Source organism: Manihot esculenta, chromosome 1 (assembly GCF_001659605.2).
Source record: "Manihot esculenta cultivar AM560-2 chromosome 1, M.esculenta_v8, whole genome shotgun sequence".
In the NCBI taxonomy this organism is placed as follows: Eukaryota; Viridiplantae; Streptophyta; class Magnoliopsida; order Malpighiales; family Euphorbiaceae; genus Manihot; species Manihot esculenta.
Genome location: NC_035161.2, coordinates 37,246,751 through 37,256,072, shown reverse-complemented (window position 1 = coordinate 37,256,072; position 9,322 = coordinate 37,246,751). Strand labels below are relative to the sequence as shown.

The 9,322-nt window shown below is 36.0% G+C and overlaps 2 protein-coding genes across 2 annotated transcripts; both read right to left on the bottom strand.

The window, feature by feature from the left end:
- Nucleotides 1-880: 880 nt before the first annotated feature.
- On the bottom strand, nt 881-3,723 carry LOC110620261 (RING-H2 finger protein ATL47). The gene is made up of 2 exons (XM_021763928.2): nt 1,726-3,723; nt 881-1,498 (listed from the first exon to the last, which is right to left on the bottom strand). The coding sequence occupies exons 1-2, from the start codon at nt 2,759-2,761 to the stop codon at nt 1,479-1,481; spliced, it is 1,056 nt and encodes a 351-aa protein (XP_021619620.1). The 5' UTR covers nt 2,762-3,723; the 3' UTR covers nt 881-1,478.
- A 3,413-nt stretch (nt 3,724-7,136) lies between these two features.
- On the bottom strand, nt 7,137-7,834 carry LOC110610600. Its single transcript, XM_021750597.1, has 2 exons — nt 7,417-7,834; nt 7,137-7,228 (listed from the first exon to the last, which is right to left on the bottom strand). Exons 1-2 carry the CDS (start codon nt 7,832-7,834, stop codon nt 7,137-7,139), a joined length of 510 nt encoding a protein of 169 aa, XP_021606289.1.
- Nucleotides 7,835-9,322: the final 1,488 nt, after the last annotated feature.

Here is a 9,322-nt window from a genome sequence, read left to right as displayed (position 1 = left end):
AACATTTTTTTCAGTTTCTCCTCGGATACTTGTAATCTCAACTACCCGTTAATCTACGCTTTGCTTTGGAATCAGAAAACCTTTTTTCCTCCCTTCTTTCCCCAATAATCCATAATCCTCTATTATTACATCAACCTGAATGGACGGTGACACTCGGGATTCGTTGCCTTCGTCGTGTGCCTTTTAGAGTTGGAATTCTAGGACATCATGTCAACTTAACTTGTGAGAGGAAATTATAAATAATGTAATAAATAGATACATTTTACTACCTCCAGCAAATTTGTTCGCTCAATTTACCTGCGGCCGTCTTACCGTAGCAGCTAGCAATCTTGTGCCGGTTGAACAAGGCCGTAGAACTGTAGTGGTGTTTGGAGTGGGATACGCTACCAAATAATTCTCTAAACTCAAAACTAGTTTTTGTCTTGAGTTATCCTATATTATGCCTGGCTTTCGGACTTCATATTTAATTATAGTCAACTATTTTTTACAAGCATATAATATTGGATATTATAATTCCTCTAGTGATCTTGTGCCAGTAACTCTGAACAATAAGATTTACGCTTTCTTGGCTGAATTCGATGACTGTAATTTTTGAGATAATTGTGACCATTGCATCTGTTGATTTTATAGATAAATTTACAAAGAATAACATATTAATTGAAAGAATAATTTAATAATTTTATTAACTGACTTAAAATAACCACGTCATCACATAATTACTCTGCTTCATCATAAATCACTTTTAATTTCAATTATAAAGATCTTGATTAATTATGTTTCTTTTTAGGATGTCCGTAAGAGGTAAACTTGGATGGAGACAAATAAAATGCCTATATAAAAAAAATTAAAGACATATAAAAGTGAATTCTATAAATTATAAGAATAAACAATAGAAATGTTTTATTTGAATGTCCACTTATGCATTAATCTTACATGAAATAAAAATCGTAGTATGTTATTTCTCCACGAGGAGAGGGTGGGACAGGGAAGCACTTTACTTTTGTTCGTTTCTTTAATAGCTTCATTTGATGAGGGGCGCATGGGATCAAACTATCAAGCAGATAGGGGAGGAGGAGAGGGAGAGGGGGGACCCTACTCCCCACACGTCATGTCAGAGGTCCAAATTATTATGGCTCCTCCTCACAAGCGTCCCTCAAACCGCTTTTCACGGATCCCACCAACATCAATCCACCCCAGAAGAAGAATGAATGAATTTGTTTTTGGCCAAAAGAGACTCCCAGAGAAATCTGATACCCTCTAAAAAGCAACTTGCGACTTGACTATGCTGTAACCCTTTTCCCAAAGGCATCTCATGTAGGTAGCCACCCACCCTCTCAGCGGGAAAAATGGAATATAACCCTTTCAAAGCTCACAGCTTTGTGATTTACAATCAAACATTTTGGAAAATTCTTCTTTTGTATGCAGGAGCATGAGGCACATAGTTCAGCTAAAAGAGAAGGCATTTTCTCAGCCTTGTCCTAATTTGAGAGGAATTTCTCCGAAAAAGAAAAAGATAAAGCACATTACCATTTGCACAGCAGTCTTAAATTAAAGAAGAAAATAGGGAGCGGCTGTGAAATTTATAATAATCAAATCAAATCACACCATAAAACCAAAAAGCTAGATTAATTGTGATTACGAGAATTTGGTACACAAACAAACACGCGAAACCCACATATACAGAAGAAACACCCATGTGGGTTTCTCATCAACTTGGGAATTTACCTTTCCTAGACCACTGCCATATCTTTGACACAGAAAAGCTTTCTCCTTTACTTATAATGTTAATCTTCTTCCCCTCAACATCCCCATCAATTGATGAATTCTCATTTTGTCCATTTCTTCCCTTCACAATCTGGACGCTACCAGGATCTGCACCTCTACCAGGGCACAAAGATACTTGCAAATCCAAATCAGCAACCACATACTGATATGACCCCATTGAATAGCATCTCCTTGCATCCAAATTACTGCTACTGGTCTCTCCCTCTCCTTTCTCCGCTGTTTCGCTGGATGAGCATTTAAGCTTGCCTAGTCTAACAGAAAACACCCTTTTTGAATTGCTCCTCTCATTCTCTGCTGGCTTTTGGCCAATGGATGTCCCACTGCCCGCGGTGCTTGTGAACTCATATTCCGTTGGTTCTTCAAAATCAAAAACAGGGTTTTCGAAGGGAAGTCCGGTTGCATAAAGGGTCCCTCTACAAAGGGGACAAGTCGAATTAGATAGTAACCATGTATCTATGCAATCTATGTGGAAAGCATGGCTACATACGGGAAGCAATCTCAACTGGTCCTTCCCTGAGAATTCACAAAGACAAACCGCACAATCAAATGGCTCTTTCAGACCCATAATGTCCTTGTAAAGAAACACAGGCAATGCATCAATAAAAGCTTGATCTAGGCCAGAATCATGAAGATGGAAGAGTTGATGTAGCTGTCTTCGGAAAGCATCGGACTCGGACATTTCTGGGTATCTGTTGGATTCAGACACTGAAGAAGAAGATCTATGCTTTATGAGAAATCTAACAAGCAAGTGGAGAAGGCCAGAAATGAAAAATATGACAGCTATAATAACTATGATAAAAATTATAGCCGGGCTTATTTTGTTACCGGAAGAAGATTGTTTCTGGTGATCGCTATTATATGGCAATGAAGGAGAATATGAAGAAGAAGGAGATAACGAGGAGGGTGAAAGCAAAGAGCGAGAAGGGTGAAACAAGTGACCACCTTTGGGAAAGATTTGAGACTGAATCCAAGACATTTTAGTGAATCACCATATCAAAACACCATCGATATCACAGAGGTTCTCGGATTAAACGGACTAATCACCAATATGCAGTCTCCTTAAGATCAAACCCAACTCATATAAAGAGGAAAACAAGCATGATACGCATTATTCCTTGAACTTGCACAAAACTCAGCATCTAAATGGTTTGCTTGAGCAGGAGATATTGCAGCTAAAAGAAATACCAAATTTTTTCTCTTGATTTCGCATGAAATTGAAAACCAAGACATTGCCCTTACAATTAAAAATGGATGGAAATAAAGAAAGGCCTCTCAATGCTTTGAAGATGTCAGATAGTTGTCGTTTACCTACCTCAGTCCTTGAAAACATCTGCCATTAATGGAGCCCATGATATTCAGTGGATTAGTGTATCACTCAAGCTCTAGCCTTGGACAGAGGTTTTTGCAGAGAGTGAGAGAGAGATGGAGAAATAACCCTAATAAAGAGCAAAGGTACTATCTTGCTTGAGGGGTGAATTTCCTTTATGCTGGAAGGAAAGATTCTGGAGAGACACGAGGGTCTAAGCGTAACGCCACTACAGTAGCCTCCAAATTTGCATTGCGCAACTCCAAATGAAGCTAAGGGCAAAACTGTCCTCTAAAAATATAATATAAACGGGACTTGGTTTAAATTCTTTTGTGGAAAGTGATCTAATAAGAGAAAAAAATAATAATATTGCAAAAATTCAATTTATCTTTATTTTTCCTAACGCTTTAAATTTCCTCCATTTCTGTTCATCGCCTACCATTTGTCATTCTCGTCATCGTTTAGATTTAAAATGTAGTTTCTTTGCAGAATTAATGAGTTGTTTATATATGAATGGGAATCGAACCGCTATTAGTCAACAAGTTCCAACCCTTTTTATCATAGCAAACCGGTTTATCAAGTTTTGGTCCACTTCACATTCAGTGTTTACTTTGTCATGAGCATAGAAATTGACAGTGGGAGGCTTGAAATGGTTTATCAAGTTGGAAATGGATCATGATAAAGACTGCCTCCCTAGCTCAGAGGCTATCTGGGGGACCATGATTGTTGCTTTTCAGTAGGTTTTGAAAAATAAATGAGAGAAAAAAAAAAGCAACTCTGCCCAGACCAAAAGAAGGGGGCCTGAAAGTTGAAACAGCATCTGAGACTTAGCCCACTGGAGTTAGAGCCTCTGTTGTACTTGGGTAAGGTTATCTTACATTGGGCCTAAACTAAAAAAGTGTGTATTCTTTTCTTTTTTTTTTTTTTTTTCAAAAAAAAACAACGAAGTTATTATAAAGTGTTACTACGTTTTTGAAAATTTTAAATTCACTATACTTTGAATTTAAATTTTTTTTTAATTTCTTTAACCCCTATCTAAAATTGAAATTCAGTATCATTAAGGCTTTTTTTTAATCTTTTATTTAGTTTATTCTATTTATTTTTAAAAAATAAATATGTTGATAATTATTATTACCATTACCTTTGTTGTGATAGTTTTTTTTTCCATTTTGATAAACCATAGGTTATTTTTTTAGATTATAGATTATCCGTTAGCCAAATAGTTCTAATATTAATTTCTCTTATAACAATAAAATTTTAATAATAAACTGTATAATTGATTTTAAATAATTTCTTTTAAAAAAAATTTATAGATAACAATTAAAAGTTCGTAAAAGAGAATTCCAAAAAGTAGGATTAGTGATAGAATATTCGACTCTAGCTAATATATAAGTCATCATATTATCTTGACTATTATTCAATAAATGAAAAATCCAGAATCATGATCTAAAAGGGTTTTACAATCAGAAATAATAAAATCACTCTCTAAATAATCAATACTCTGTTAATTAAGAGCACTAGATAAGAGTTCTGAATCAGTTTCAATCAATACAGATGTAAGACATTAGGCTAACAACCAAGACAGAACCTCCCTCATAACTAATGATTTAGCCACTAATGGAGAAAATACACCCTTAAAATGCTAGATTAGCCTATTATAAATACACCTGTTTCATCCCTTACGATAGCTCTAAAAGACATCAAATGATCAGCATGAGATATAAAAATATCCATATTACACTTGCAAAAACCTATTGGCGGCCTATTCCATTTTACTGGAGCTCTACTGACTTGTAAAATATTAGCAGGATCAGGATCAGAACTAACAATCCAAGCATTCAGCCATTTCCCAAGGACAAATGATGACCAACTCACCACTTGAAGTGTTGATAAGGTGCAATGATTCCAAAGATGTTTATTCCTATTACCTCATATCACCTATAAAAGAGCACAACACTTAGTCATAATCTCCATGGATGAATTATGCAACATAGTATGGCAAAAATTTTCTAAGGATGTAATAGAGGAAAGGCTTGGAACAAAATCAACAATTCTCCAACAAGTAACAACAAAAGGACAAGTAAATAGAATATGATCGACAGTTTCAACTGCCTTACAAAACAAACAACACTCAGGAACTACCATACCTCTCATCTGCAAATTGTCCCATGTAGGTTGAATATTGTGAAAGGCATTCCATAAGAAAATTTTCATTTTTCCTGGAACCCGCAATGCCCATATCATCTTCCCTACACCATCAGACAATGTAAGCAAGGGTTGAGAGTGAGATGATATAAAAACTTTATAACTTGACTTAACAGAATATTGCCCATTATAATTATAATGCCACACCAATTCGTCTTGTCAATCAAATTGACTAACAGAAATTTTCAATATTTTCTTCATATATGTAGGTAGAAAAAGACCACACAACAATGAATAGTTTTATTATTTGGCATTATGATCTATTAAATCACTGACACGAAAATCCTCAAAATTGGGCACAATAGGAGAGGAAATATGAAATCCTGAACTGCAATTCAACCAAGGATCTGTCCACAACTTAATATTTTGACCATTACCCACCCTCCAACGAATGCGCACTAAGTAATGATTGAGATGTAAAAAAGCTCCTCCATGCATAACTTGGATTATGGCCCAAGGTAGCCATCATAAACGACCCACCAGAATAATATTTAGCTTTGAATACATGAGCTAGAAGAGATTGAAGGTCTGTAATCAATCGCTCATATTGCTTGGCTAATATAGCTATATTGAAAGCATGTAAATTTTGAAAATTCATACCACCTTCAATTTTAGAATTACATATGCGATCCCATGATAACCAATGAATCCTTTTTAATTCAGGAGACCCATTACTCCCACCAAAAAGAATTCATCATTTTCTATAACTCATCACAAATAGAAGAAAAAATAAAAAAAATACACTCATACAATTGGTAAGAATGGATTGGGCAAATGACTTCAATAGTATTTCCTTATCTGCTCTGCTCAATAATTTATTCTTCTAACTTTTCAACCATTTCCACATATGATCTTTTAAAAAGGTAAAAATATGTCTTTTATTCCTTGTCTATAAGAGAAGGAAGACCAAGATAAGATCCATGAGATAATGGCATAAACATAGACAACTTGTCCTGAATAATATTACGCAATTCCTCAATAATATTAGAATTAAAGAAGATACCAAAATTTTGAAAATTGACGGCATGACCAGAAACTTGCTTATAAGTAGAAAGAATGTGTTTAACAATATCACATTCACCAATAGAAGTTTTTAAAAATAGAAAGTTGTCATTGCAAAAAATAGATGCGACATTCGTGGACCATTCCTACTCACCTTACTTCCATGAAGTAACCTTACATTCTCTAAATTTTGCAATAAAAAAAAGACCCTTAGCACAAATAATGAATAAATAAGGCGAAAGCATATCACTCTAACAGAGACCCCTACTCAGCCTAATAGGACCACTAAGAGAACAATTTGCGGAAAAATGGTACTGAATTGATGTCACACAAAGCATCACTACATTAACCTATTCTTGTGCAAAACCAATTTCAATAGCATTCTTCTTAAAAACTCTCAATTGACCTGGTCATAAGCTTTGCTAATGTCTATTTTAAGAGCCACATCACCATATATATTGTCTCCTTGTCCTCCTATTCATAGAATGAATCAGTTCAAAAGCAACTAATACATTATCCACAATCATTCGTCTAGGTACAAAAGCATATTGATTACAAGATATGATTTTAGGTAGAACTAACACATTTGAAATCAGTTTATAAATGACATTACATAAGCAATAGGTCTATAATCTTTCACTGAATTTGGAGATGCAAGTTTTAGAATAAGAGAGATATTTGTATTATTCATGTCAGGAGGAAACATACACTGCTCCAACTACATGTTACACTAAGTAAAAATATCACTTCCAATTAAAGACCAAAATTTATGATAAAAATCTGGATTGAGATCATTGGCCCTGGTGCCTTATCAGAATGCATATGACTCAATGCTATCTTAATCGGCCATAAAATATGGATCCAACAATGATTGGTTAACTTCTGCTGTAACTCGAGTCGGTACACATTGAACCACACGATCATAGTCCCCTACATCAGGTTGGAGTAACTAGTTAAAATATTGAAGGATTATATCATGCACAACAGGTGAATCATGATGACAGCACCATAGTCATCTTGTAAACCAGTAATACAATTAATACAACGACGGTGAGATGCATAGGAATGGAAAATTTTAGTATTTGCATGGCCCTCCTATAATCAAAATAATTTTGAACGCTGCTTCCAAAACACTTCTTCCTTTAATAGCAAATCATTCAACTCTGAATGTAAGGAAGAATAATAAGAGACAGTGTGAATATTGTCTGGTGATCTAGCATGAGACAACTCATTTTTAAGCCATTGTATCCTGCGTTTAAATTGACTCAGAAAATCTCCACCCCACCTAGCCATAATATCAGAATAGAAACGAAGATGATCTAACAACTGTGCACTTGTAGATCGCCAATTAGCAGTAACCAAATCAATAAGTTCTAGATCCTTTAACCATACATTTTCAAATTGAAAACGAGCAGGGGATGATGATAGATTCTGAGCAGAAAATGTTAACATTAATGGTGAATGGTCAGACACAAAACTCACCAAATTATCAAGTGGATGCTGGGGAAATAGGTGTAACCATGCAGGAGTAGTCATTATATGATCCAACTTTTCTAAAATACAACAAGGTGTACCCCTACCATGCTCCCATGTATATGGATAACCACACAATGGAATATCATGAAGATTACAATTCTCAATTGCCTAGCGAAAATCTTCTAATAGAGCTTACGGATGCGGATTACCTCCAAACTTTTTTAGAGGAAAGCGACATATCATTATAATCTCCAATGCATAACTAAAGCAAATCATGAAGTCGTAAAAGAGCTCTTAGTAAATTCCATGACAAATGACACTTTGAACATTCAAGATAGCCATGGAACCCAGTAAGATGCCAATCTAATACACCCAGACCTCAAATTTTCATGTCAATATAATTCAAAGAGTACCCAATAATCACTGCATGAACAGAATTCGACCAAAGCAAAGACAAACCACCACCCTTTCCTAATTGATCAATTGTAAAACAATTAGAAAAACCCAATAAAATTTTGATCTCCTCCATTCTCTGAGCATGAACCAAAGTTTTAGATAAAAAAATAATCTCCGGACGATTAGCATAGATAAGCTCACAAAGATCACGAACTGTTCAGGGGTTGCCAAGGTCCGACAGTTCCAACTTAAGGGTTTCATGGCTTCCGGTAGGCTTGGAAGCTAGGTCCCACTGATGTATCATGTTTTGGAAGTAACAGATCCTCATCACTAGACATCGGAGAAGATGGAGTCACACTAGAGTTTTTATTAGGATCAACAATCACATTTGTAAGATGCTATCATTTTTTTATTTTCTGCTATAGATAAGAGTGATTGCTCTAAGAGTTGCGGGTCTATACCTTCAATTATACCACATGGCTCCTTATGATTTGGAGAATGATATTACTTTGAAGCAGAGGCCATACCATGTAACTGCCCCATCTAATAGGCAACTGCCAGCTTGGCACGCAGCACTGGTAACTGACCTTCAGTTTTCGAACTAGAACCATTTGCATCTCATAACTATCAACAATCACTGTCACCTACCGTTTGCCGAGAAGTGGCACGTAGCCATGTACCCCAACTAGGAGCCAAAGTATATTGCTCAAATTGAAATAGAAGGCTACAATACTGATCAGAATGACCAATGATGCCACAATGAAAATAAAACATTGGCAAATACTAAAACTTAATATGCACAACATAACTACACCTAAAAGGCTGCTGAATCCGCTTGCTTTGTTTCAATAGAACTTGGACATCTAATCTAACTCGAAATCTCATAAAAGATTGCCAACGGTGAGCATGGCTAGTAGCATCATTGTAACAGCCCGGACGTGATCCCCGGCACTGTTACCGTTCACGGCCCAGGGCTATCCCTCGCCTGGCCTCTTGCCACCTCGGGCTTTCCACTGGCGTCGTGAACAGCTCTTAACATCCATTCACCCTCACGGGTTTCTGGCAGGATTTGTCCCCTTGGGTTCTTGCATCGAATGCATCCTTCCCCAAGTGGATTTGACCCAAATTTCCCTTTGGAAATTAGGTCGCCTC